Raw genomic sequence first — 27,745 nt, 5'->3', positions numbered from 1 at the left:
AACACAGGAGCTGGGGCTGTTTTCTGATACTCAGAAGTCATTAAGGAGATGAGGAGATGGCCAGATGTTATCTGGTAATTCTTGGTGTGTACACACACACACACACACCCAACCATGAATTATCTTGTTATTTTATTTTTTAAAAAGGTTCCAATACAAGGCCCCAGAGTAGTACATGCAAATCAATGACCCTCCAACTGTCATTGTCAGGTGACCAGCACAATCTACTACCACAGCCTGTGACCTATTAAAGAGACCAGCTTCTCACCTTGACTCCCATCACCTAACTATGCCAACGTCCAGCCTACCACATGGCTCTTGGTGACTCAGGTACGTTTCAGTATCTGAACAAAAGAGACACATTGAGCAGCGAGTATAATGAGTAAGTGTCCTTAGTGTATTAGACAAGAGAAAATACAATCAAGGGATAAAAGGAAAAAGTCAGCTTCATTTGATGCCCGAATCCCCAGAGTCTCTTCCACACATGACCTGTGTCTAGGGACATCTGCCAATGACGGATCAAGGACTTGCTCATTTTCTGATGAGATGGATGGAGCTGTCTGCGCTGAAGGGATGTAGGATGGGTGAAACACTGACATGAGGGAAAAACTTGAAGTTGTGGTTGCAATTCATAGGCCACCTTTTCCATGATGCTCCCATCCCTGTAAATCCAACATTGTGTCCATCTTTGGGTCTATGAATTCCAGGAAACAGTACAACGGAGGGATAGAGAATTCTGACTCCACTCATGTCTGTGATTACAGGAGAATGTAACAATGGAGGAATCCGATCACATCAGAGGGTTTTAGTTTGGTTTAGCATATTCAGTGATTCTTTTTTAAATTTAAAAACATGTTTCTTATAGGTCTGGTTCTCAGTGCTCTTACGTTACTAACAGATTGCTACCTGCAGCTGATTCCAGGGAAAGGGTATGTTTGGTAAACTAGTCTTAACTGAAACCACCAGCTAACTAAAAGAGATATATTCTCATTAGAAAAATAACTATGAGGGCAAGCAGCACTTGGCTCCGGGAACTATCTGCTTTTTGGTGCAGAGAGCTTCCTTCTTCTCAGTCAGAGAGAAAGCGAGGAGCATGCAGTCATCCGTAAGTCCCTTGAGAGTAACAGCATGGAGGGCACTGACCATGAAGAGGTAAGGACATCTGTACTAGGCAGCATTTGAGATGCCTGACTGCCAGCTTCCCAAACCATGACAATCGGCAAGGCTGGTAACTGGCTGACCTTAGTAACCCACTTGCACTCCTTTGTGAATAGGACCCAAACTCAAGAGGTCCTCCACAAACGCGCCACCCACCCACTCCCCACTGCCATGCTCCTGTACAGGACCTCTTCATTCAGCCCAAAGAGCCAGCAGGGGCTAAAGAAATGTGAATAGTGTCAACACAAATACAGATTACTCTTACACCACAGTGTTTTTTCAGAAATTCCCAAGATCAACAGGGGTCTTCCCAAAATGAGACAAAATAAATTTCAGCTCTTACACCAGTAACCAGTGACCATAAGAGCCAGAGTTAGTTATGGGTATAAAGTGACTAGTGGTCAGTTATTGTTCATTAGTTAACCAGCGTAACTGCAGGAACTCTACCCAGAGCTGAGCACACTTGGGTATCTGATATCAGATGTCAGTTAAGGGTCATGTTCCTGTAAACCTAAGCACCAAAGCGAAATTCACAATTTCCCTTTTTGCCCTTAACTGGTGAAGAGTTCAAGTACTGCGGTTCTACCAGAATGATCCTGGGTTGTGACTCCTGCAAACATTTTACTTTTGTTTTTTTTGGCCACACCACACCCCTTGCAGGATCTTAATTCCCTGACCAGGGATTAAACCCATGCCCACGGCAATGAAAGCTCAGAGTCCTAACCACTGGACTGCCAGGGAATTCCCCATTTAATTTCTTAATACTACTAAACATAGGTGAGAGAGTATCTTACCAGTGCCCACGGTCAGCACAAGATGACCCGCAAGACAAAAAGGCTCACCTACTAGCCTTGGAAGTTACTGTCATTGATCTTCTGACTCAGGGGACTTCAGCTCTTCTGACAAGGTTCCACGAGGGCTTCCTGACCACCAACTCCTAAACTATAGCCTGTGCCCTTTGAAAAAGCCCAGATCAGAGTAACTGTGCCAAAGCTCTAGAGGACACTTTCTCTGGTGACAGACAATTGTCCCAGCGGTCATTCAGTTCCACAGAGCAACACTTGGACAGAGACTCTGCTCCCAAAGTATACTACTTCTATCAGCCAAAAAGTTAAAAACTGCTGTTCTCTAAAAAGCTCATGAACAGACTCACAGTGACAACCCTGCACTGGGAGATTAACCTCCTGAAAGAGAGAAATAAGAGAGAAACAAAGGGGAGAGAAATAAGAACTGGAAGGAAGAGGGCAAGAGACCCTGACGAGACCTCAACCCCATCACCCCTCTTAAGAGGGGCTTTCCTGGGTCTAAACTGTTGCCTCCACAGTAAGACCTTCCCCTGCCATTGCACAGGACGTGCCCAGCAGGGCAGTGGAAGTCCCAGGTGAAAGGAACATAGCCTAATGGGACAGACTTCCGCCAGAACCGAGTAAGATGTAAAGGGCTCTGTGCTGTGTGTCTTGGCTAAAGGAAGGGCCCTATAAAAGGCTGCCCTCTAACACTGCAAACTGACCGAACACCAGGCAGGAGCAAACGCAGGCACAAGGTGTGTGCGGGAGCCATTTCTGCCCAGGGTCCAACAGAGCCACGCTTGGGACACCTCGGCAGTGACGATTTCACATCCCTTCTACAGGGAAAACCCAATTACTAAAAAAAACTCAGGAAAAGCAGCAAATGCATGCTGATTCTTCCTGTTCTCGTTCCCATTTTATTTTTCAGCTGTCATGGGAAAAGCTCCAAGTGCACAGCACCAAATAGCCGATTCCTCCACCCTAACCTGCAGGCACCTTAAACCTCGCCTTCCTCCTCCACAGCCCCCCAGCCCTCCCGCCTGCTCCGCTGGCCCCTGCCTGGCCTGGTCAGTCGGTGCCCCCCTTCTGTTTGGCCAGGGTGCGCTTCAGCTCCCTCAGGTTCTCCGTCAGCACCTCCACCTCGTCCAGGCGACCGCACTGCTTGGCGTCGAAGATGTACGCCTTGATGTTGTCGATCTGCTGGAGCAGCAGCTCCTCCTCGATGGGCTCGGCGCCCTCCTGCCCGCCATCACTGTCCTCCTCGAAGGGGTTGCCAGGAACAGGGGGGGATGCAGGTGTCCGCGGGGGGTGCTCATCTTCCTCATCGAAGGGGTTGGGGGCGGGGCTGTCTGGCTTAGCAAAAGGATTCCCCACCACGGCCTCCTCTTCCTCCTCTTCCTCAAAAGGGTTGTACTCTCTGAGGACGCGGGCTGGCTGGCCGAGGGAAGGCTCTGGAGCAGGAGGGCTGGCCATGCCCTCGGCTGAGGGGCTGGTGAGGTCTTCTTCTTCATCGAAGGGATTCAGGGCGGGTGCCTCACTGCACTGCGACAGGGTGCTCTGGGGCAGGAACTCCTGGCCAAGGGCTGGGGGCCCAGACCACCCTTGGAAGGGCTCAGGAGCCAAGCTGAGTGGAGGGGTCTTGGTGGCAGTGCCGCTCTGAGCTGGGGAAGAGCCCAGATCCAAAGCGTGAGCGAGGTGGGTGCGAGGCTCTCTGCCCGGCTCCAGCTGGAAAGGCCTGATTTCCCGGAAGTCCAGGGACCGAGTCCGCGTGTGCAGAGAGGCCACCTGGCCCTGCTCGCGCTCCCGCTCCCGCGCCTGCAGCACCTGCAGCTGCTCGCGCTGCAGGTCCTCCTCCTCGGCCTGCCTGCGGGACAGCTCGATGGCCTTCTCGGTCTGCTGCTGGTCGTACTCGTCCTGCAGCTGGCGCAGGTTCTCCTGCAGCGTGCGCACTTCGTCCGTCCGGCCCGCGGCCTTGGCCTGCCGGATAAAGGACGTGATGTTGTGGATCTGCTGCAGGAGGGGGTCCGGGTCCTCGCTCTGCCTTTGACCTTCCGACAGCGGGAGCCAGCCCTCAGCCTTTCTCAGCGGGGCAGGACCCCTCCGAGGGGGCGCCAACTCCCCGTTGGTAGCACGCGACGCCAGGTCACTCCGCCTCTCCTCAAGCCTCCGCTGGGATTCCAGGGCAGCCTGGGAAGACACCAAAGCCAAAAGAAACACGGTCATCAGGCCAACAGGCCACTGCCGGCCCCCTCTGCGGTCACACCATCCCCATTCCAGTGAGACCCCAATTCCCCACCTCAGGACTGCGATATCCAGCTGCTAAAATCAAACCATGCTTTTTCAAAATTAAAATAACAAACAACAGTAAGTTAAGGCGTAAGCATTTCTCCATCTCACATTCACTGGCTAAGCACTTTATCTTAAACCTCTGAGATCTATAACCATTCATCTACACTGGAATCTCACACAATCTTAAATACACATATTATTCTCTGTTTAATACTGCATATCCCAAAGTGTTCTAAGAACTCCCTGGTGTCTGGGTTCTCTGCAGCCTGTACTGGGGGGAGGATTGCCAGTCTCCATGGTATTCTAGACAGCAGAAAATCAGTAGAACCTCTGAAAGAAAAATAGGACCTGGGGGAGAAAAACAACTATTTTGATTTCTAAAATGCGAGAGGCCAGAACAGAAGGAACACACAAACCAGAGCGAGTGAGAGGTTCTGACTTAGTAACAACCTCACGGGACCTCCTGGGAGCCTGTGGAGGCCTCTGTGCTCACAGGAGCTGCTCAGAAGAAGCCAGATGCCAGCGTCCCCGAGTTTCACTCACCTGCCTCTCCAGGATCCTCTTCCGCTCTATCTCCTGCTTCCTTTTCTTTTTCAGCTCCTCAAACTGTTCTTTGGTTGGCAGTGACATCAAACCAAGCAACTTTTCCTGTAGGGAGTCATGGACAATTTTACACTTAAACCCTTTCCGGGAAAAAAAGAAAAGAATCTGAAGCTCCCTAATGAGAGCCCAATGAAGCTACATCACGTCGGTCTCGGACAGTCACCTTAATGAGCAGAGCAGGGAAGGACCTAACCCTGAAATCAGGTCCGTGCCAGCTTCCTTAAGGAAGGGCCAGCCTTTTCGTTCGGAGATGATCAACAGCAGACATCCTGGTTACTTGCCGTCTCAGTGAGGCCTTTTCCTGCCCTCCCTGTCTATGACACATCCATAAGCCACCATCTGAGTCCCGCCCCCATGCCCTCTTTCCGTTTCTCCACAGCACTTTCCACCCTCTTAAGCCATGTATTCAGTTCTTTCTCATCTATCCCCCTCTCTATAATATAAACTTTATGAGAACGGGAAGGTCTATCAGGACACCCAGCACCTAAAACACTGCCTGGGCCGCAGCGGGCACCCGCCAACGACTATGGAATACAGTCATCCACCTAAAGCAGGAAGGGTCTCACTCTGCATTATGGTGTCAGATAACTAACCCAACAGGACACGTAGATCTCCGTCATGAGCCCCACAGTGGACTGACTGTGATTCTCACAAGGGCTTTCTGAGGTCGAGATGACTCAGATGCAGCCTCCCAGGTGGAGTGAGCCCTTGAACAATCATCTGTCTCCTTCAGACCAATAGCCCAGGGAGAGTACCCCAGGAGCTTATCCCAGGGAAGAAATGCTCTGTGCAAGCAGGTCCACCAGGCACTCCTCACAACAGCGGAGAAATGGGAGCCTATCAAATGCCCAGGGAAAGGGGAAGAGTTACATAAGGGTGGTCCGCACACTCAGAGCAGTGTCTATGTCATTTTTCTTTGACATGCAGATTTTTCTCTAGATGTGGCTGACACACTTGTAATCCTAAAGAGTAGTAAGTGTACGAACAGAAAACAAGCAAGCCGTGGGCCCCGTCCGCCCTCTGAGTGGTAGAAGAGCTGCCGCTTTACCTGCACAAACAGTGTGGCTGAGTATCTGATCATCCTCTGCAGCCGCAGAGTGTTCGGATGTGGCGGAGGGTCCTGCTTCATGTCTAAGGTTAAGATCTTCTTACTGCATGAGAACAAAGACGTCACTGTAAGAGGCATAGCCAGCCTCAGAAACATGGGTGAAGAGTCCCGAGTTGCCAGGCTTGCATGCCGGGAAGGTATGAGGAGAAATGGGCTCAAGTCTCCCCTGAAATGTCCTTGCAGGTGAAGCCTGTTTCTTACCCTGTGGCTGCACCCGAGGCCCCAAACAAGTATGGGGGCAAACAACAAACACTTAGCCACCGAGGGCCCGTGACCAGCGCAGCAGAAGAGCCCTGCGCTTAACAGGGCTTAACATTCTGCTATCACTGTCTTACAAGCCTCCTTTTCTGTATTTATTTATGTATTTGGCCGCATCAGGTCCTCGTTGCTGCTGCGGTCTCTCGGGTGCGGCACACAGACTTCTCTTCAGTTGTGGGGCGAGGGCTCAGTAGTTGCAGCACACGGGCTTAGCTGCCCTGTGGTATGTGGAATCTTAGTTTCCCCGATCAGGGATTGAACCCACATCGGAAGGCGGATTCCTAACCACTGGACCACCAGGGAAGTCCCTTACAATTCTTAACTTTGATCAGGCGAACTGCATTGTCATTTTGTATCTGACCCTGCAACCTATATAGCTAGTCTTGCATGTACGGATGGACAAGGGTTCCGTATCTCTGTTCTCTGAGTCACAGTACTTCCTACACTACAAAGGGCTGATCTAACCCCAACAGCCAATCCACAGTTAAAAAGCAGTAGCTGGGAATTCCCTGGTGGTTCAGTGGTTAAGACTTGGTCACTTGCATGGCCGTAGGCCTGGTTTTGGTCCCTGGTTGGGGAACTAAAATCCCACAAGCCACACAGTGCAGCCAAAAAAAAAAAAAAAAATAGCAGTGGTCAAATTGAAGAAAGAATCTGGACTTCCATCCTGGTTCCAGCACTTTCGCTAGCTGTGGTGCATTCTTGCACCTATAAAATGGGGGTGCTAATCTCCACGTCACAGGGTAACTGTGGTAGAACACAAGAGCCACTCTGGGGAACAGCCAGTGACCGACACATAGCTGATGCCAATCAGCTCCTGTTCCTTTAACAATCACGAACGGTAAAACTCCTCAAGCAACAGTTACTGAGACGCACTGAGGCCCAGAGCTGGCAGCCCCCTCAGCCTCCTCCTCACACACACCAGGACCAGGTAAGCTAGGTCTGCTGGCCGCCCACCACCCCATAAACCCAGCACATCCTCCACTTAAGGCAACAGGTACAAACGTCACCTAACAGACCTTACCTTAATGCGTCTATTAGCTCGTACACTTTCTGCACTTCCACTCGAAGGTCACTGGCATGTTCCAGACTGTAGGTTGTCTCTCCGGCACTAGGGAGAAATAATGCAGATGTCTGATCTAAGTTTCACTGCACTGAATGGAGAGTGTGGGGTAAAAAGACTCTACAGGTTTAAGGCTCACAGAGAAGGGGGACAGTTAATTCTCTTCAAATGGCATTTTAGACTCCCCCGCCTTGTGGCTCTCCTGGTAAAGAATCCGCCTGCAATGTGGGAGACCTGGGTTAGATCCCTGGGTTGGGAAGATCCCCTGGAGAAGGGAAAGGCTAACCACTCCAGTATTCTGGCCTGGAGAATTCCATGGACAGTTTAGTCCATCGGTTGCAAAGAGTCAGACACAACTGAGTGACTTTCACTGTCACTTTCATATAATGCAATGCTCATTCCTTTTCAAAATGTGAGTGTTAATTAACTAGAAATCGCTTTTAATTTGCCGATGCCATGGGAAAACTAGTGCCGAGGCCTATGAGGGCCAGCTCCTAAGCTCATTGTCAAAATAAGTAGGACTGACCCTGCTTCAGCCTACTAACACTTTCCCTGAACAACTTCTGTGCATCTAGGAAGAGGGATGAAGTGGTTTACTACACGAGTTGCTTACACCACACCAGAGAAGAAGGCACTTTTCTTTCCTCAAAGACTACCCAGAGGCAGAGAAGGGGACATCAGGAAAGGCCAGTGGGGGCTTAACCTCAGTCTCAGAGGAACAACGTGGTTATCTTGTGGTCTTAGAATTTCATTTACAAGTCTGCCACTCCCACCAGGCGGCTTCCTTGGTGGCTCAGTGGTAAAGAATCTGCCTGCCAAGCAGGAGACCTGGATTCGATCCCTGGGGCGGGACGATCCCCTGGAAAAGGAAATGGCAACCCACTCCAGTATTCTTGCCTGGGAAATCCTATGGAAAGGGGAGGCTGGCAGGCTACAGTCCATGGGGTGGAAAAGAGTCAGACATCACTTAGCAACTAACCACACACACACACTCCCACCAGACTGCTGAATTCCAAGTGCAGCGATTATGGCTTTTCATTTTTATACCCCCAGTAACGAGCACATGGGACGAGCTTAAACAAGGTTTACTGAGAACAGAAACATTTCAGATGATCTCCCAGCTATTAATCCAGCCTCAGCGATGGCCACTAAACTCCCTTCCTGAGGCAGCAGCAAGTTAAGTTAAATAAAAGAACTGCCAGGTTTACCTGTTTTCCCTCTATCAGGCAATCCTGGCTGGAAAAATCCTGGTATGTTCTATAATCTACAGATTCAGTAAAGTTGTTTCATCATCTCTAACTGCACAGTTTGCAAAAAGAACATCAGACTAGAACTAAGAGGACTTGTACTTTGTCTTGATATCTCCAAGTCACGTGGAAGATAACAGGGCTGGCCTAAATCTGAGATCGCTGCCCTGGTCTCAGTCACACTACGCCGCCGTATCACCCTCGGGGCGCCCATCAGGCCCGGCTTCGGCTTCGCTATCTTGTGTGCTACTTGTTCACCTGTTAGGTCCGCCCTCCCGTGATAATGAAGCTGTCTTCGCTGTGCACTGCTGCAGCACCAGCGCTCAGAGGAGTGCCTGGCACTACCGCGTGCTTCATAAACATCCACTGAACGAACGAGAGACAGACGGAGACACAATTACTGGAAGCCCTTCAGAAGGGTCTTTGGAGGAAGAGTTAAGACAGCTGGAAACGTACTCAGCAATGGTAGCTCCCCTCTGGCTAGAGGAGAGCCCACTGACCCACATTTGTGTCTAAGGCATAAAGCAAACCACCAGCAGGACTCTGGGAGCGGAGGCCCTCAGGTGACAACGTCCTGAGGAAAAGGCTGGGCGCCAGCACACTACCAGGAACACAGCTGTCCTTGCTGGCGTCCAGGTAGAAGGCAGGCCTGCTCTAATTCCAAACCCATGGGCAGGGGTGGGAGGAGGGCATGTTGATTCCAGTAAGTTCCAGGGAGGAAAGGAGCACGCGGCAGATGCTCCGAGTCAAGGACTCTCCATTCCGGGGAGGTTTACGCTCCTTAGAACCTACTCACAGGAGGGCAGTGGGATCCACTGAGTGAGGTTACTGCGCAGTGAACTGCAGGCAGAGAAGAGACTGTGTCTTTCCCTGCTCTCCGTCAGAACCAGTGGTCTTGGGCAAGGAGTGGAGAGAGGAGGACTGGGACCCAGGAAGCGCAAATATGTGGGGGTACTGAGGGACAGTGGGGCTTAGAGGGCTCGAGAAACAAGGCTCCCCACGCTGCCACCGTCTGCTGCCAGGGGCTGCGGACGTCTAGTTGTTAGGACTGAGGGGAAAGGGGGCAGGGCCTACATTTTCAGCTACTAAAGAATTGACCTAAAATGCCAGAAAACAGTCACCACTAAGTCAGTGAAACAAAGAGGAAGAGCTTACTTTAATGATGCTGCCATCTTGATGTACTCAGGAGCTTTTTGGTCAACTTTCTCCATGCAAAGCCGTAATTTCTTAGAACAAAAAAGAAGAGGTGAGTTGCGTCTCAAGGTACAGAAAAGGCAACACAAAGCCTATGCAGAATCAATGGAGATGTATATAAAATGTGTAGTTTTCTAAATAAAAAAAAAAGCAGAGAGTGGCTTTTAGTTTTGTTCTGTTCATTGTTATCAACTTCCTGATTTACAGACCTACTCTACAAGAAAATCTTGTAGAAGAAAAGAAAGTGAGGGTGAACTTTGACCAATGTTTTTGAGAGGAACAAGGCCTTCCAGGACACAAGTCATGTGAGTTCACCAAGGTAGAGAAAAGAAATTAGTTGCTATGGCCTTTATCTGCCAGGTGACACCGGACACCAGCACAAGGCATTGCCAGGGCTCACTTCAAAAAAGAAGGAAACCAACAGCTCAGTGGCTGTTTACAGAAATTATCAGATTGTGAGCTCCACAAAACAATGGACAATGGCTACGTCTGCAGCTCAGCAAGGTTTTAATTAACACCATTTCTAGCAGTCTGACTATTTTCACAGTGGTTCCAGAATCACAGCCACTGGGACCTGCAGAACTGCTAACAGTGACCATTCAGTGATGACCAGACAAAAACTCTCTCCTCCCCTGTCCGGTTTTGCACCAGCTGCTTCCTTCCGCTGCCGGGCTGGTTTCCTCCTCCCCATTTCCTATAACCTCCCTGCACAACACCCTCCTGGCTCATCCTTCTCAGCCTGCAGGCCTCATCCGGGTTAGCTCACGCCCAGTATGACTCTAAACCGCAGGCTCTGGCCACACTCTGCTCCTGTAATGTAGCGGCTACTGAAGGCACTCCAGGGTCGCTGGTGGTAACCAGAGCTGAGGCATTTGAATGGACTCAAAAGAGGAAGCTCTAAGCTTCTGGGAAGTTTCTCAAACTCCCAAGTGAGTGTCCCAGGACCCTTCTGGTCCACCACTCACCACCAGCTCCTGCTCCCGCTCTGACCCATAGAAACTGGCCGCACCGCGTGGCAACCAGCCTTCCTCCTCTTGCCCCTGGGCCACCGAAAGCACCAACCTCCAACTCTCAAGTGGGCAGGGAAGGGCAAGGAAGCAAGTTTGTTGCAACATACCCAGTGAATCTGCAACTCACTCAGGGCCCTGACTAGTGCTCTCTGGCAGAAACTAAAAATAATTGAATGGAACGATTTCCCAAAGCATTCTTCAAAACCCGCAGGCGTGCACATAACGAACAGCCCGGTCTCTCGAATGGGACTCTAGCCAGCCCAGGAATCACCTCGTAGAGCTTCACGATGTCGGGCGTGTGCTCCTTCTCGTCGATCTGCTGCTCCCTCTTGAGGAGCGTGTCCTTGCAATGTGTGCAGCAGCGGATCCGGTCGTCGTCCTTCTCGTCCAGGACGGAGCTCACACTGCTCACGCTGCTGATGCTGCCCCGGCGGGAGCCGTGGACGCTGTTGGGTGACTGGCTGGGGCTGGTGTGAGCGCTCAGGGCGTCCTTGCTGGCATTGGTAAGCTTGTCTGTAAAGAACACAGGACGGGCAGCAGTGACCCCCCCAAGCTTCGATTACCCCACTGCCCACGACAGCAGTGGAGTCCACAGGTGGGTAGCAGATGCTGCCTGTGGGAAAGAGGCACCCACACCTCTGCCTGCCAGGGCTCAGGCTCTGCGGCGGGCTGGACGCCCAGTGCCTCCAGGAGAGAGCCAGGAGCCAAGGACAGTCTGCCCTTCAAGCTGATTGAACCCCAAACTGGCCTTACCACCTCCTACCCTGCTCCAGTTACCCGAACACACCTAGGCTCTCCCTGGACCATCCCCCGCAGCCTTCTCCCATGCCCAAACCCCAAGTGCTACCCCTGCCAAAGCTCAGCTCAAATGGCACGTCCTCCAGGAAGCCTTCCCCAGTTCCTTGAGGGAAAAACCACTCGCCCATCTATCAGTTCCCACCACGTCGCTCCTCCTGGGGCACTTTCCACTTGTTCCGTGTGATGACAGCTCTGTGCACAGCCCAGAGCTGCCCAAGCAGCTGTGATTCCGAGGGCACAGACTATCTCATTCATAGCTGCATTCCTATGGGTTTGTTCCAATAGGGCTCCCACACAGCAGCTGCCCAGTAAATATCAGTTAATCAGCCCAAGAGAAGGAAGGTGAAGAGTGTCCCCAAAACATAACTCAGCTGAGACAGGGAGTCGTCTCGGGGAGAGAGGGAACTTATCAAAGTGACGCGTGCCCACTGGACGCCAGAGCCCCACCCAGGAAACATCTGCCCCGTCCCACATTACCCAGACGCCCTGCAGCCAACAGCACGTGCAGAGTCAGCGGAACTCTGCAGGGTTGCAAAACCACCCCACACATCCCAGAATCAGCCAAAATGCCTTGAGATCATCTCCAGCAACTTTTCACCAGCTGAGATTCAAAGTCCTGGGCCACTGGGTTTCACCTATCCTGGAGGAATCGACAATGCTGATAGACCATACATGGGCAAACAACGACCGGCGGGCCAAGTCCAGCCTGGTTTTGTATGGCCCTCAAGCTACCTATGGTTTTTACACTTCAAAAAGGCTGTTTAATAAAGAAAAAATGTCACAGAGACAGGATGTGAGCCACAAAGTCTAAAATACTCACTATCTGGTCTCTTATGGGAAAAGTCGGCCAACCTCTATTACAGACCATTGCTCCCCTGGGCCCTAGCACAGTACTGAGGCTGTAGCGGGCTTCAGGGAATCAACAGTAAATAAATGAAGGTCCCATGGGCCATACATTGAAACAAAAAGCCCCCAAGCCCCCCAGTGGGGGCTGGTCTCGACAGGAGGTCAGGGTCCAGGCCGCCTCCAGGCCGTCACCTACTTGCCAAGGGAAGGCTGATAAGCTCCATGCACTTCTTGCACATGATAGACCCACAGAGGCGGCAGTGGTGGCGGCGGTTACGGATGCTGAACTTATTCCCACAGTCTGGACAGAAAGGGACATCCTGGTCATTGACCCAAGGCACCACGGACTTTTCTATTGCTGTGGGAAGAACAAGACAAAAACCAAACATGCAAAAAGGGAGGCCATTTTAAAAAAAGACATCAGGTCAGGATGAAAGGTAAAGAACAGAAGGAACGTGAGCAGAGTTCTAGAGTTACCTCGGATCTTCGCAGACTCGGTATTTGTTCTGTCAAATGCAGTCAGCTGACAAGAAGAAAAAAGGGTCAGAAGGAATGAACCTGGTGGTGGATACACTGTCTACAGGGGGAGGCATCAAGTGGGAATGAGCACACGGGCATCACTCAAGTCTTATGTTGTCTCCAACCCCACGATGTCACAAAAACAACTTCACGGGGGACAGAGTATTAGCTTTGCATCCAGAAGGTACTCCCCTTCCCATGACCCATTCCAGTCTCTTGACTGCCAGCTGCGCACGGAAGCAATAACCAGGCGCAGGCAAGGACACGGTGGGGTGGCTACCGAGAGCGAGGGGGAACCCCCAATTCTCCACAGCCCTCCTGGACAATGAAAGCGGGCACCACATTCCTGCCCCACGAAGTGCACACAGAGAGCTGAACCTGTGGTGCTGCCACGCTGGCCTACCTCACAACCCAGCTGATACACATCAAGCATTTCCAGGGTTGGCGTAAAACAGAGGACTCACTCTCAAACCAACCACAGGACAAGAGGTTCCCACCCCACACGCTGGTCCTGGTGGGTGCTCCTCCCGCACCCGGCTACCAGCCTGTCTGCCATCACACAGTATCACTCACTCGACCCCTCCGTGTGACGGTGCCTGGGACCCCCAAATGAGGAAAGGGTCTGAAGGCAGAAGGGCTGCCAGGCGGTCAAGTGGGCTTCACAGCAAGAAAAAGGGAAGCTGGGTATGTGGCCAGTCATCGACCTGGGCTGCTACCTTCAGTAAAACCAGCCCAGGCTAGAACCGTGTACCGCATCCTCAGCACACTCTACGGAAGGTGTTCTCCTGCTAGCGTCAGACATACACAATAGATTTAAGACAGGACACATGCTGCAGAAATGTAATTTTTCCCTCCAAAGAATTTATACTTGCAGAAAAAAACATGTTTTAAGACAAAAAAATTTACCTTCTCTAACCTGATTATTAATTTATTGACTTCAACGACATAGTGGTCAATTCTGGCAGCTCGGTGTTTTTTGAAGTCAGAAAGATGGCTTCGCGTAGCACCTAAAAGGAAGGGAGGAGGCGACATAAACGACTTGTGATTTCCCTGAGGGAGCCTCCCTACCTTGAATTTCAAAAACAAGCCAAAAATCTAGGATTTGAGAGTCTTAAAAAAAATTTAAAAACTAGAAAAGCAAACGGAAGGAAGTTTGCTAAAACGTTACCTATGGTCACCTTGGGGCCACAAAGTACGTTAAGAAAGACCTCAAGGACAGAGCCTGGACTCTGGAACCAGCCTGTGCTCAATTCTGCCACACACTGTGTGGCCCTGGACAAGTTTCTTAACTTCTCTGTAACTTGGGAGTACTCAGCTATAAAATGGGGAAAACAGGAGTAGCTACCGCACAGTGCTGTTATCCAGATTAAAGAAGTTAAATTTATAAAATCCTTAGAACACTGCCCGGCATGTGAACTTTTGTTAAACAAAAACAAAATAACATTATGGGCTACTTTTTTTTTTTTTTAAATCTTAAACTTTTCTATACTTTTCAAAGTTGGTACAATATGGCTTTTTCATCAGAATGAACACAACCCTTCTCTAAATAGCCCCCAACATGCAAATACTAAGAGATGCCTTTGTGGGGCTAGTTCAACCGATAGTATCCTCAGACCAGCAGCCAAGACCTAGGACAATCCTCATACAAATGAAACCAAGTAGCCTGTTGTCTCAGAGCATCTGGAAGAGCTCCTACTCAATCTCTCACTGCTTCTGAAAGCTGGCCCTGCCCCCCACTCCTCCCAGCACTCAATTCATTTCTTCTTCCCAATGACGGCTTGATCATGTAGGTCCTTTACTATATCTAGATCTTTATACTAGATGCTTAACCATCCATTATTCTCTTCTTCCTAGCCATACTTTAGCATCTAATTAAAATTTAGTTTCAAATTTTTAGGAGTGTCGATAAGCATTAACTTTGAAAATTTCCCATTCACTTGACCTTTTGCAATTTGTGCCTTCCTTCAGTAGTTAAATCAGGGAAGTTAATTGGAACATCACCTTGATAAATTTAACACTGGCAATCATGAAGTAAGTTATCAAAAAATTAATAAGAATTCATACACTTAAAATGTCTCCTTCATGTTTTTAATTGTCTTTCATATGAAACAAATAATTAATATGCATATAGTCTTATTTTTATTTTCTCCTCCATGATGAAAATGAAACGTTTCCACTCTCTAATATGTTAGCCACTGCCCACACATGGAGACTGAGCTCTTAAAATTTGGCTAGTGTGTGGTCGTGGAACTGACTTTGACTTTTAAACCTTATTTAACTTTAAATGGAAGTGGAATGAGTATCACTATCCTTTCTACCTCACATGACTTTTATGAAAGGTGAATAAGATAATGAGTATCAAAGTAGAATAAAGCAGTACGTGACTTCCCTAGCAATTGGTGGTGAAGATGCGACGCATCCAATGCAAGGGTTGTGGCTTCGATCCCTGGTCGGGGAATTAAGATCCCACATGCCACATGGCTCAGCCAAAAAGCAAACAAAGTATAACAAAGTACTACAAAAAAAAAAATCATTATTTATCCATCACACGGATAGACAGTATTATATTAATGATCACTAACATTCAACAGTTAAAGGACATGGAAGATTAGTTAGTTCAGCTCCATGTGGCATGATCTTTTTGGTAAAAGCTTCACTGAGTTATCACTCAAATACATACAATCCACCATATAAAGCATACAAAAATCAGTGGGTTTTAGTTTTACTGACATGCTTGTGCAACCATCACCAAAACAAATTTTAGATTATTTCCATTACCCTCAAAAGATGATAATTTGGAAAGTAGATGATGTCATAATTATACACTTCAGAAAATTAAGCTGCATGAACCCATGCTTTTCAGTAGGCAGGTAATGTCTATATGAAAAGAGACAGTGGACTGTGTCTGGACTAACGTTCAGAGACTTGGACTCCTATTCCAGTTCTGCAGTGCCCCAGCTGTCTGACCGTGGGCAGGTCCCCATGGAGTTCGGTAACGATTAAATGAGAGTCCACATGTAAAAAGATTTAATGCAGTGCCTAAGGCCGCAATGCTTTGTGTTTGAATGCCCAGCTCATCCTTGTCAGCTGTCTGCCCCCCACTAGGACACAAAGGTCATGGGAAGCTTACAATCAGGCGGGTTTACTGGTGTCTCTTCAGCAAACTCTGAAAACATACAGATGCTCAATAATGAATAAATGAATGAAAAGCATTTCTTACCAAGCTCCTGGGGTTCCCACATGTAAGGATCAACCCCTCCATAGCTGAAAGACTCATATCCTTGGGTGCCTGATTCAGCTCGATCATCTCCTTCCCGTTTCAACAGCCTGTTCTTTGCTTTCCTAGCCTTCTGGACAAGACCTTAAAAAATGGAACAAACACCATATGAATCAATGAAGAATACCCAGTGGAGTGTTGAGGTGCTACAGGAAGAGCACTCAGATTTCACCTATCAACAGGGTCCCAGTGCATTTCGTGAATTCTCCTGTATCAGGGTTCTTTCATTCTCCAAGGATAGAAGCAGTATGAGGAAAGGAGGCAAATTTCTAGGACCAGGGTCCCAATCCCACTTACTGGTCCAATTCCATCCTCCAGCTGGTATCATTATAGGGATCTTGTTGCTTAAAAAAATAATCAATTTAAATCAATTATGAAGTTAAGGGAAGACTCAACGGCAGGCTGAGGAACATTAGCAAATGCTACCAGAAAATCGGTTCTGAGGTAAAGACTCTTGGATTCAAAGATCTGCACATGTACTATGAAAGATCTGTGCATGCTGGACGTGTAGTACGGAAAGGAACTCCTGGGTCCCAGGTCCCATAAGAAAGCTGCAGATTGTGATTTCAGCAGTACTGTTATGATTAACTCTAGTCTAAAATCTTAGGGCTGTAAAAGAGACTTCAGATAAAATTAAAGAACTTCAAGGACGGTAATAGTTGGAGGCCAAGGAAGGACATACAAGGAACCATGTGCTTCTATGAGGACAAAAATGCCCAGTCAAGAGTTCGAAAGGTGGAGAGGGAGAGCCAGCCAGCGGGTGTATGAGGACACCATGAGGAGCATCATCTACCCCTCAGCAAGTCTCTCCCGAGCCTGGGGTCTTACCTCCCAGATTCCAGCAAGACAAATGGAATCAGAATCTTTACGAACACCAGAGTGGCTCCCAGATTTCAAGTTTCCCAAATAAGAGGCCGATTAAGAGGAACAGAGAGAATCAGGAAAGTTAAATTCAACTAACAGCCCTTGTGTCCTGAAAAGGTTTTGGTAAAAAAAAAAAAAATGCATTTCAGATAAGGCACATGTCCTCAATTCAAGACGGACCAGGCAATGACTTCTTCCTGAAAGGTTTTGTATGGCTGGCAATGACTTCTTCCTGAAAGGTTTTGTATGGCTTTGGGGCAGAAGGCAGCTACAAAGGAAGCCTACAACCTACTGTGTAGCACAGAGAACTCTGCTCAATGCTCTGTGGTGAGCTAAACAGGAAGAAAATTCAAAAAGAGGGGGATGTACACATACGTATAGCTGATTCACTTTGCTGTACAGCAGGAACTAACGCAACATTGTAAAGCAACTGTACTGCAATGAAAATTAAACAAAAACAAGAAGGAAAGAAAATAGTCCCCCAAAAAGATCAAAAATAAATAAATAAAATAATTTTAAAAATAAATAAAGTCAGCTTAGTGAGGGCAGCAGGAGGACCATGGGCTGTATACATAGTGTCCCTCTGATGCCAGATATTGTGAGTTAGGAGAGAAAGCAGCCCATAACCTGCCCTTGAAGGGATGGTGAGGCTCCTTTTAAGAGGTTATGTTGGAGTTAGAACCAAAGCTTGAGCCAATCAAAGAAGGTCCTTCTCGCAGCTTCCATTGTGACCAGTGCTAAACGGAAAATTAGAAATGCCCTTCCTAATAAAAGCAGGCTGTAGTGCTCACAGCCTGGCCCCTTAGCTGGCATCATCTTTGAGAGTTCTTTCCAGTCCCAGGTTTTCCAAGCATCCACAAGTCAAGTAAAGGAAGCAGGAAGTAGGAGCAAGGAACTCCATGTGGAGATGTAGTTTCCAGTATCTGATCAGCCCAAAGCATTTATTCAGCTCAGTACGTTTCTCCTTTTCATTAGTTGAGAAAAAAGCCCAAGTCTTGACTTCTTGCACATGTTTTGTGATTATGAGCCAGATGAAAGGAAAGGGGACTAAAATCTAGGAGTCTGATTCATTTTGGCCATCTTCCCTTCACAGCCAAAGTGACAGGAAATTCACTGTCTCTCAAAGGAGGCAGCAACAGAAAAGCAGAAACAGACACTGACAGAAAAGAGGAAATAAATTTGATAACTTCCAGTCTCTCTCTAGCTAGTATTCAGGATCAACCCTCACTTCCTTTCAGTTGGAAACAAAAGATCCTGTATCTATTATTTCGTTGATAATCTCACACATTTTCCCTAATAAAAGCGCAGTTGTCCCAGCAACGTGAAGACACCACTCTCTAACCTCTCTAGCCACTAGCACCAAAGTCTTAGCAGAATCCCAGTATATGGCCCAGTTCAGCTGACACCAAGACTGGATGTTCACTGAAAATCATGGAGCCTCTCAGTTGTCTGAAGGCCACTTAGACAAGCAGTTCATTTGTTTGCTAGCTTTCCAGCTACACTCCACTCAGCAGTGGCCACAGGACTGGAAAAGGTCAGTTTATATCCCAACCCCAAAGAAAGGCAATGCCAAAGAATGCTCAAACTACCGCACAATTGCATTCATCTCACACGCTAGTAAAGGAATGCTCAAAATTCTCCAAGCCAGGCTTCAGCAATACGTGAACCAAGAACTTCCAGATGTTCAAGCTGGTTTTAGAAAAGGCAGAGGAACCAGAGATCAAATTGCCAACATCCACTGGATCATGGAAAAAGCAAGAGAGTTCCAGAAAAACATCTATTTCTGCTTTATTGACTATGCCAAAGCCTTTGACTGTGTGGATCACAATAAACTGTGGAAAATTCTTCAAGAGATGGGAATACCAGACCACCTGACCTGCCTCTTGAGAAATCTGTATGCAGGTCAGGAAGCAAAAGTTAGAACTGGACATGGAACAACAGATTGGTTCCAAATAGGAAAAGGAGTACGTCAAGGCTGTATCTTGTCACCCTGCTTATTTAAGTTATATGCAGAGTACATCATGAGAAACGGTGAGCTGGAGGAAGCACAAGCTGGAATCAAGATTGCCGGGAGAAATATCAATAACCTCACATATGCAGATGATACCACCCGTTTGACAGAAAGTGAAGAACTAAAGAGCCTCTTGATGAAAGTGAGAGAGGAGAGTGAAGAAGTTGGCTTAAACTCAGCATTCAGAAAACTAAGATCATGCGATCTGGTCCCATCACTTCATGGGAAATAGTTGGGGAAACAGAGGAAACAGTGCCAGACGTTATTTTTCTGGGCTCCAGAATCACTGCAGATGGTGATTGCAGCCATGAAATTAAACGACACTTACTCCTTGGAAGGAAAGTTATGACCAACCTAGATAGCATATTAAAAAGCAGAGACATTACTTTGCCAACAAAGGTCCGTCTAGTCAAGGCTATGGTTTTTCCAGTGCTCATGTATGGATGTGAGAGTTGGACTGTGAAGAAGGCTGAGCGCTGAAGAATTGATGCTTTTGAACTGCGGTGTTGGAGAAGACTCTTGAGAGTCCCTTGGACTGCAAGGAAATCCAACCAGTCCATCCTAAAGGAGATCAGCCCTGGGTGTTCACTGGAAGGACTGATGTTGAAGCTGAAACTCCAATACTTTGGCCACCTCATTTGAAGAGTTGACTCATTGGAAAAGACCCTGATGCTGGGAAGGATTGGGGGCAGGAGGAGAAGGGGACGACAGAGGATGAGATGGCTGGATGGTATCACCGACTCAATGGACATGAGTTTGGGTAAACTCCAGGAGTTGGTGATGGACAGGGAGCCCTGGCGTGCTGCAATTCATGGGGTCACAAAGAGTCGGACACGACTGAGCGACTAAACTGAACTTTCCAGCTGCAGTGTATGCTGTGATCGGAATATAGGGCCTCACCTCATCTGTGATGCCACGTTCAAAGAGCAGCATTAGGTTCAGAGGTGATGGAAGACACAGGGTCAAGGCCTAGCTCTGCCAATTCCTATGTGACCTTGGAGAAGTCACTGCACATCTCAGAGTCTTGCTTTTTCTCTGTAAAATGAGGTCAACCACCTTCCTGCAGGGTTGTTGGGAGAGTTGAATCAAATGACAATGTATGTGAAAGAACACCCATTTCTCTCTTGTTCTTTTTCCTCTTTTGTCTCCTAGGAGTTATGACTCTGCTCCAGCCTCTGCAGCCAGAAGCCACCTCGTCCACTGCAGCCTGCGGAATTTTGAAAATGTTTAACTGTCATATTTTTTGTCGGAGGTTATAAACCGTAATGCTTTCAACAACTTTTTTTCTGAACTGAAAAGTGAGACATGGGAGTGAGATTATTTTGATTACAGGGGGCATGTGACTCACGTGTGCGGAGGCCAAAGTCCACTTAGGAATACATGGATCACTTTCTCTCCCACCCAACAAAGAGCTGTGAATATGGCATCAGACCTTTTTAATTTCATTGCCTTTAGAAGTGTGGCCAGCGGTTAACTGAATCACTAGGAAAAAGAGTTCCAGAACACCAGCATCGTACTTAGGGGTTAGAGTCTGAAGTCCAGGAAATGAACACTCTGAACAGCAAAAATTACCTTCAAAAATTCTTTCTGCAACCCTTTAGGACCTGAGGGTCCTTCAAAGCTCACCAAGTTTGGACACTTGGAAGACACCATGTTTCACCTTTGTGGGTTTTCCTCCTTACATGTCAACCATATCTTCCTTTTCCTGCACTGCAGAGGACAAGGTGCAGTGAAGGAAGCAAGGATGGCAGGAAGGCCTGAAGCTGTGATAGGTAAACGGGTGTACAATGTGCCTCGGCTTACACAGCAAGGAAAAGGAATTCCACTCCAAAACCCTCTGGCACTGGCAGTTAGATAATTCAAACAGGCTAGGAAGAGACAGCAGAGAACAGTAATTACACTTGCTGGGTTCACAGCCAGGCTCTACCTCACTGTGGAGCTTCACATTCTGTGTGAAGCCTCACTGTGCAGGCATTATTTCGGTGTTTAATCTCTGTGTGTCTGGAATCCTCATCAGTTAGATGGGGCTCATTGACAACACAGTTACGGTGAGAATTCAATGAAATTAATGCAGGGGAATGTTTTTAATAATGCCTGGTACATGCAAAACACTAGAAACATGTTCTCTATTATTATTATTAATTTACTATTATTTATCGTGTGATGGTGTCAACTATAAATTGGCACTTACCAAGAGCAATGCCAACAACTGAACAACAAAGGCATTTGCCATCTGCCTCTACAGAGATGGAACCCCATGCTGCTATAGCTGTTGGCCTTCAATAGTCCCCGAGGGAGTTCAGGGTGGAGTGAGGCACTCTGTGCTCCAGGGAATCTGGTGGGACAGGTCTTTAGATAGTTGGATGTTTTTAGGAACAGATTTTATGATCTCAATCCTTGCATCTCCTCATATCTAGAGAAGCACTAAATCCCTTCATGGTGACATCAGACCCTCATGACTAACAAAAAACCTTTCGTAAAATGAGTGCTTCATGGTATTGAACTCCCCCTTCACCAAAACCTTATATATTGACTTTCCCCCACTGCCACTTTGGAGCAGTCTCTCAGAGCTATCTGAGATGCTGCCTCCTGGGCCGCAGTCCTCATTTTGCCCCAAATAAAACTTAACTCACAACTCTCAAGTTGTACATCTTTTTTTAGTTGACAGTGGCAACCACGGGAGCTGATAAAAACCATCCCACAAATTAAAGCTCCCAATGACAGAATGGGATAAGCCGGAAATCCTAGCCTCTTACTTTTAATTTGCCCTTTGACATCATGGTCTTCCCCGGAGTGCTCTTCCTCATAATGTGACTGCAGCTGATAGAAAGACTGCAGATCTTTCAGGCACAAAGGGCAGAGGAAGCCCTCTCTCACTTCTCCTGGGTCATCCAGAGATGCCATGGGGTGTCTCTCTCAACCCCCGCAACGCAGGGGCCTCATGCCAAGAGTCAGCTGGATTCCTCCACGAGAGACAAGGGATCCCGAAGCATTAGCTTAGACAAGAGATCAAGCAGCACCCAAACGATGGGGAAGTGGCATCACGGTCCTGGATGAGGCGTCCTCTCTGGAGCAGAAGTCCTAAGAAAGAAAAAAGAAAGGGAGAGGGGAACAAATTCAGGCAAATTAGCAGCAATTGAGAACATTCCTTGTTCTTTTCACAGTTCAAGACAGGTACTTAATGTTTTCCAGTGCAAGTCTGAGAACACAAACTGCTTTCTCAAATCCTTAGATGGAAACCTAAAACTTTCTAAGATAAGAGACCATCACTGGACAACAGCAACTCAATGAAGGGGGAAGCACAGACTCTTGAAGATAAGAGGAAAATACAACATCAAAAGTGTCAATTCTGTAACATTTATTCCAACTTCATAATGTGTATGCCATGTCTGAAGTACTTCTCAACAAGCCGAAGTTTTTCCTTGACTCTCTTTCCCTTGACCATTTTTTCAACTACATATATGGAGTTTTTGCACCTGTATCAGAAATGCACTGATGTAAAAGGGATAGCATCTATCCCAAAAACCAAACAAAAATTCCAACTTCAGTCTAAGGAGGAGCATTAGAAACTTGAGTGATCAGAAAGAAAAATCTACTTTGATAGCCTCGAGCTGAAAATAACACAAATACTTATCAAAAAAAGAAAAATATATTTCGTGTCTTATGTTTGAAGCGTACTTGTTCTCCAAGAAACTTACTAGACTTTATAAACCAGCAAGTCTAATGTTCTCTCTGCTTCAGTAATAAAAGAACCCGGTGCTTAAACAACTCAGAGTTTAATAAGTTACATTTTCAGTTTTATCCAGCCTGGACAAAGTCACTTTCAATGTCAACTTGGAAAGACTCCCAGCCATAGGGAAAACGTAGGCAAAACCATTCCACCAAAGCAGAGAAATTTCTCAAGAATCTGAGGCCACAAACGAGGGTAGAGAGTGAGGAGGAACGTATGAACCTCAGCTTTGAGCTGCGGATGGACCCGCTTACAGGGCCACTGAGGAAGGACTGCCCACTAATCAAAGCGAAACGGGGTCGGTGACCCAGGAAATAAACAAACGAAACACGAGGTTCCTGTTTTCCTCCTCCAGTGAAAAAGCCCGATGATTACATACACTCACATCTCAGCCCCTTTTCCAGACAGCCGCTGAAAGAACAAGCAGTTCCTAGCCAGAGGTTCCTGAGCCTCCTCTCTTTCCACTCACCCAACCAGCCGCAAATCCAACACAAAAACACTCCCAAAATCTCAAGGCACCCTCAAGTCCTCGGAAAAGCGCAGCTCAAGGTGTTCTGTCGCGCAGCCCTGCACCTCTCCTCACAGCATTAACCTCAATTTGTAATCACAGGTACACAAAGCGACTAAAACCCACAGCCTGTGAGCTGTGTGAGGGCAGAGGCCACGTCCACGTTCCTACCACCACACCCGCAGGGTCAGTGCCCGGCACCAACCTCCGACGATCCCAATAACGCCCCGGGAGGGAATGAATGAATGAACGAACTATAAGATCACGTAACCAAACACCCACCACAAACTACCGAGCAGGGCCCCACGTCCACAACACAAGCGAGCCCCTCACACCCGAAATCCTGTCCGAAATCCAAATAAGGCCCACGGTTCCTGCAACTCCTCGTCCAGCGCGAGCGCCGCCGGCCGCTCGCCGCAGCCTGGGACCATGCAGCCCCCCGCCGCCCCCCGCTGCATACCCCAACTCCGCTAACGCGCCCCCGCGCAGCCACGGCCGGAGTAAAAGCACCGCGGACACTAGCGCGGGACGCGCGGCAGGAGCGGCCCAGGGCCCACCACGCAAGTCACACCCACCACAACACAGGGCCACCCCCCACCGCCACCACCAACCGCCCGTCCGCTTGCCGAAGCGAGGCGGCGTCCCGACCCGGAGACTCGCCTGGCCCTCTCTGTACCCGCCTCGGGACTCCCGCGGGCGCGCAGGCCTGTCCAGTCCTCCGACGCGGGCTCTGGGCCTCCACAAACCTTCACTCGGGTGCGGCCGCCATCTCCATCAACAGCTCGGCGCTCGGCAGGCACGCCTGCGGCGGCACCTAAACCAAAAGACCGGGGGAGAAAAGACCTAGGAGCGCCGAGTCATCGAGAGGCTGGAAAAAAATTCCCCAGGAACAGCAAGGCGGCGGCTTCTGCGCAGGCGCCGGAACGAGCGGCCGGTGGACGCTCCTTGATTTTACGTTTTTCCCAACCCCGGAAGTTGGCGTTGTTGTTCAACGGCTAAGTCGTGTCTGACGCCTTGCGACCCCATGGACTCGGGACGCCAGGCTTCCCTGTCCTTCTCTCTCTCTGTCTCTCTCTCTCGGAGTTTGCTCAAACTCATGTCCATCGAGTGGTGATGGCGTCCAACCTTCTCATCCTCTGTCGTCCCCTTCTCCTCCTGCCTTCAATCTTTCCCAGCATCAGGGCCTTTTCCAGTGAGTCAGCTCGTCGCATCAAGTGGCCAAAGTATTGAAAGTTCCACTTCAGCATCAGTCCTTCCAATGAATATTCAGGGTTGATTTCCATTAGGATTGACTGGTTTGATCTTCTTGCAGTCCAAGGGACTCGCAAGAGTCTCCTCCAGGATCACAACTGGAAAACGTCAATTGTTTGGCACTCAGCCTTCTTTATGGACCAACTCTCACATCCTTACATAACAACTGCTGCAAGTTCAAGGGCTGGGAATGGGGGGCGGGGGAGAGGGGGTGACGTTAAACCCTGCCCCTTGCTTTCCACTCCATTGCACAGATTGGAAAACTGAACCTTGTAGCCCTTCAGGCCTTGGCCAAGGTGCGCTGTATATGAGGCATCCAGGGGTCTTTAATGCCTCCTCCCGACCAACAACTGCAGTTCTATTAATAAATTAATTAGAGACAATAAAAGTTCCTGGGGCTTCCCAGGTGATTTAGTGGTAAAGAATCCGCCAGGCAATGCAGGAGATGTGGGTTCGACCCCTGGGTTGGGAAGATCCCCTGGAGAAGGAAATGGCAACCCACTCCAGTATTCTTGCCTGGAAAATCCCACAGACAGAGGAGCATGGTGGGCTACAGTCTGTGGGGTCCCAAAGAGTCACACGCAACTGAGCACTTATACCTAGTACATAAAGTTCTGGACAGCTAGAGAGAACAGGCGTATTTGAGACACTTGCAGTATGTGGAACTGTCTAGAATATTACTGCATGACCTTAAGCTTGAAATAAGAGAGGAGCCACCCCAAGCATGTACAGTGTAGTCAGGAAAATCTGAATCTTCAAATGCAAAACAAGATGGCAGTGAGACACCACCTTGTAACGGAGTGGCTGTATCACAAAGAAATGGGAAGTGTTAGTGAAGATGGGAACTGGGAATGTAAAGTGATGCAGCCACTGTGGAAAACAGTACGGAGTGCCTCAAAAAATTAAACATAGAGCTGCAATAGGGTTCATAATTCTGCTTCTAGGTTTCATCTGAAGAAAAGACTAACTGCAAAAGGCATCTGCATCCACTTACCTATTGCAGCATCTCTTACAAGAGGCAAGATATGGAAACAACCTAGAGTATCCAGGAATGGATGAACCGATTAAAAAAAACAGTGACCAGAAAAAAGGGGAGGGGGATGCTCATTATATTCACCGTGGGCTTTGGTGACCCTGACTGCTTTGACATCCCTAAATCTGAGGAGCCTTGGATCCCAAGGCTGTACTGCAGTGGGGCTGAGGGAGGCAAGACAGGATAGTCTGGCAAATGAGCCCCATTTGGGCCTCTACTACCTTGCCCATGCTGGTGGAGACCCTCTCCTGACCCAGGCAGGCGCTGCAGCAGTACAATCAGACCTACTGCACCCAAATGACGGTGGACATGAAAGATGCAACAGCTTTGAAAAGTCAAGCGGTCTCCAAATATCCTAGTGGCAGGGTAGCCTTAGTGGTTGGACTGCAAGGAGATCCAACCAGTCCATCCTAAAGGAGATCAGTCCTGAGTGTTCATTGGAAGGACTGATGTTGAAGCTGAAACTCCAATAATTTGGCCACCTGATGCGAAGAGCTGACTCATTTGAAAAGACCCTGATGCTGGGAAAGATTGAAGGTGGGAGGAGAAGGGGACGACAGAGGATGAGATGGTTGGATGGCATCACCGCCTCGATGGACATGAGTTTGAGTGAACTCCGGGAGTTGGTGATGGACAGGGAGGCCTGGAGTGCTGCGGTCCATGGGGTCGGACACGACTGAGCGACTGAACTGAACTGAGGGTAGCCTTCTTCCTCATAGTCACACCACCGATGAACAGCACACTCACCATAGAGGTTTATGCAAGGGTGGACATTTGTCCTGGGTGGGGGGGAAGGGGTGAAGCTTAAAGGGGAAGAAGTAATGAGACACAAACCCTTGACTGTTTGCCCTGGTACATCCCACTCTAATTCACAAGCCAGGACAAAGACATTCATCCGAGTTCTGACTGCAGAATAAACCAGAGTTGTACAAGAAGAACTATTGCCACCTCATGGCTGAATCCAATAAAAACAACAGAAAGCCTGTGGTTTGTTTTTGTTGTTTAGTCTCTAAGTCATATCCAAATCCTTTGTGACCCCAGGACCATAGCCCGCCAGGCTCCTCTTTCCATGGGATTTCCCAGGCAAGAATACTGCAGTGGGTTGCCACCTCCTCCTAGGGTAACTTCCTGACCCAGGGATTGAAAACACGACTCCAGCACTGGCAGGAAAATTGTTTCCTACAGAGCAACCTGGGAATGCAACAAGTGCTTAGGGGCTGTTAATATTAACAAATCATAAGGGATATTAATGAAACCTGTTCACAAAAATTAGCCCTGGAGAAAGGAATTGAAAAAGAATTCAAAAAAGCTTTCAAGAAATGAATTAAAGGAAGTAAATTTTACTCACAATGTTAAAAAAAAAAAAAGGATAAGACTGGATGCTCAACATCACTAATTACGAGAGAGAGGCAAATCAAACTACATCAAGAAATAACCTCCAAGAAGTCACAATGGTCATCATCAAATTGTTACATTCAATAAATGTGGAGGGGAAAGAAAAAAATGAACTCTCCTTCACTGTTTTTGGGAATATGAATGGATAAGACTTAAAATGGTAGGAACGTTCTCCTTAAAAAAAAAATCTCAATGAGGGACACTTCCTGATGAACCAAAGCTAAGACTCCATGCTCCCAACGCAGGCGGTCCAGGTTCGATTGATCCCTGGTCAGGGAAATAGATTCCACATGCCACAACTAAGCAACTAAGAGTCTGCATTCTGTACATAAAGATCCTGGGTACTGGAACTAATACCCAGGGCAGCCAAACAAGTAAATAAATAAATATGTATTTTTACAAAATACCACAAAAAGTTGAGCCGGTGATCAAACTCCTGGACATACATGCAAAAAAAACACCTGACATTCGAAAGGAACCATACAAACAATGTTCACTGCATCATAATTTATGATATGATAGCCAAGAAGTGGAATCAATGGAAATGTCCAGAGAGCGATGGATGTGTCAAGATGTGGTACACATATGTAATGAACTATGATTCAGACAAAAAAAAAATGAATGAAAAACTGCCTTTTGCAACAACAAGGATCAACCCAAAGTTGATCATACTAGGTGAAGGGTGTCAGGCATACAACAAAATGTAGCCTATGATTTCATGAGATGGTATCGACAAATTAATACAAACATAGCCATTTACAAAACAGAAATCTATTCCAGGAATCAGACAATAAA

General features: G+C 48.0%; 2 protein-coding genes across 4 annotated transcripts in view; both read right to left on the bottom strand.

The window, feature by feature from the left end:
* Nucleotides 1-115: 115 nt before the first annotated feature.
* RBSN (rabenosyn, RAB effector) lies at nt 116-22,114 on the bottom strand. 2 transcript variants are annotated; one of them, XM_081526388.1, is made up of 11 exons: nt 21,790-22,114; nt 16,102-16,242; nt 13,788-15,396; nt 12,840-12,885; nt 12,559-12,720; nt 10,990-11,231; nt 9,670-9,740; nt 7,229-7,315; nt 5,887-5,989; nt 4,779-4,883; nt 116-4,133 (listed from the first exon to the last, which is right to left on the bottom strand). In XM_081526388.1, the coding sequence occupies exons 3-11, from the start codon at nt 13,911-13,913 to the stop codon at nt 3,015-3,017; spliced, it is 2,061 nt and encodes a 686-aa protein (XP_081382514.1). In that variant the 5' UTR covers nt 13,914-15,396; nt 16,102-16,242; nt 21,790-22,114; the 3' UTR covers nt 116-3,014. The 2 variants fall into 2 exon arrangements, with proteins under 2 accessions (XP_081382514.1, XP_081382513.1); XM_081526387.1 differs by having other exon boundaries at nt 13,788-13,888.
* The window catches only part of LOC145520284 (phosphatidate cytidylyltransferase, mitochondrial-like), a 39,400-nt gene continuing 33,444 nt past the window's right edge, over nt 21,790-27,745 (bottom strand). Inside the window, exons 5-6 of one of the 2 annotated variants that reach the window (XM_081526391.1) lie at nt 23,932-24,085; nt 21,790-22,114 (exon numbers count right to left, since the gene is read on the bottom strand). In XM_081526391.1, the coding sequence (XP_081382517.1) occupies nt 24,020-24,085 (66 nt within the window). In that variant the 3' untranslated portion in view covers nt 21,790-22,114; nt 23,932-24,019. Of the gene's footprint in view, nt 22,115-23,931; nt 24,621-27,745 lie in introns of both variants that reach the window. The other variant, XM_081526392.1, reaches the window with a different exon arrangement.

The sequence above is a fragment of the Giraffa tippelskirchi genome, chromosome 9, assembly GCF_054371585.1.
Source record: "Giraffa tippelskirchi isolate mGirTip1 chromosome 9, T2T-mGirTip1v1.2.pri, whole genome shotgun sequence".
Taxonomy (NCBI): domain Eukaryota; kingdom Metazoa; phylum Chordata; class Mammalia; order Artiodactyla; family Giraffidae; genus Giraffa; species Giraffa tippelskirchi.
The sequence above is the reverse complement of the archived record's forward strand: the minus strand, read 5'-3'. Positions and strand labels throughout refer to the sequence as shown.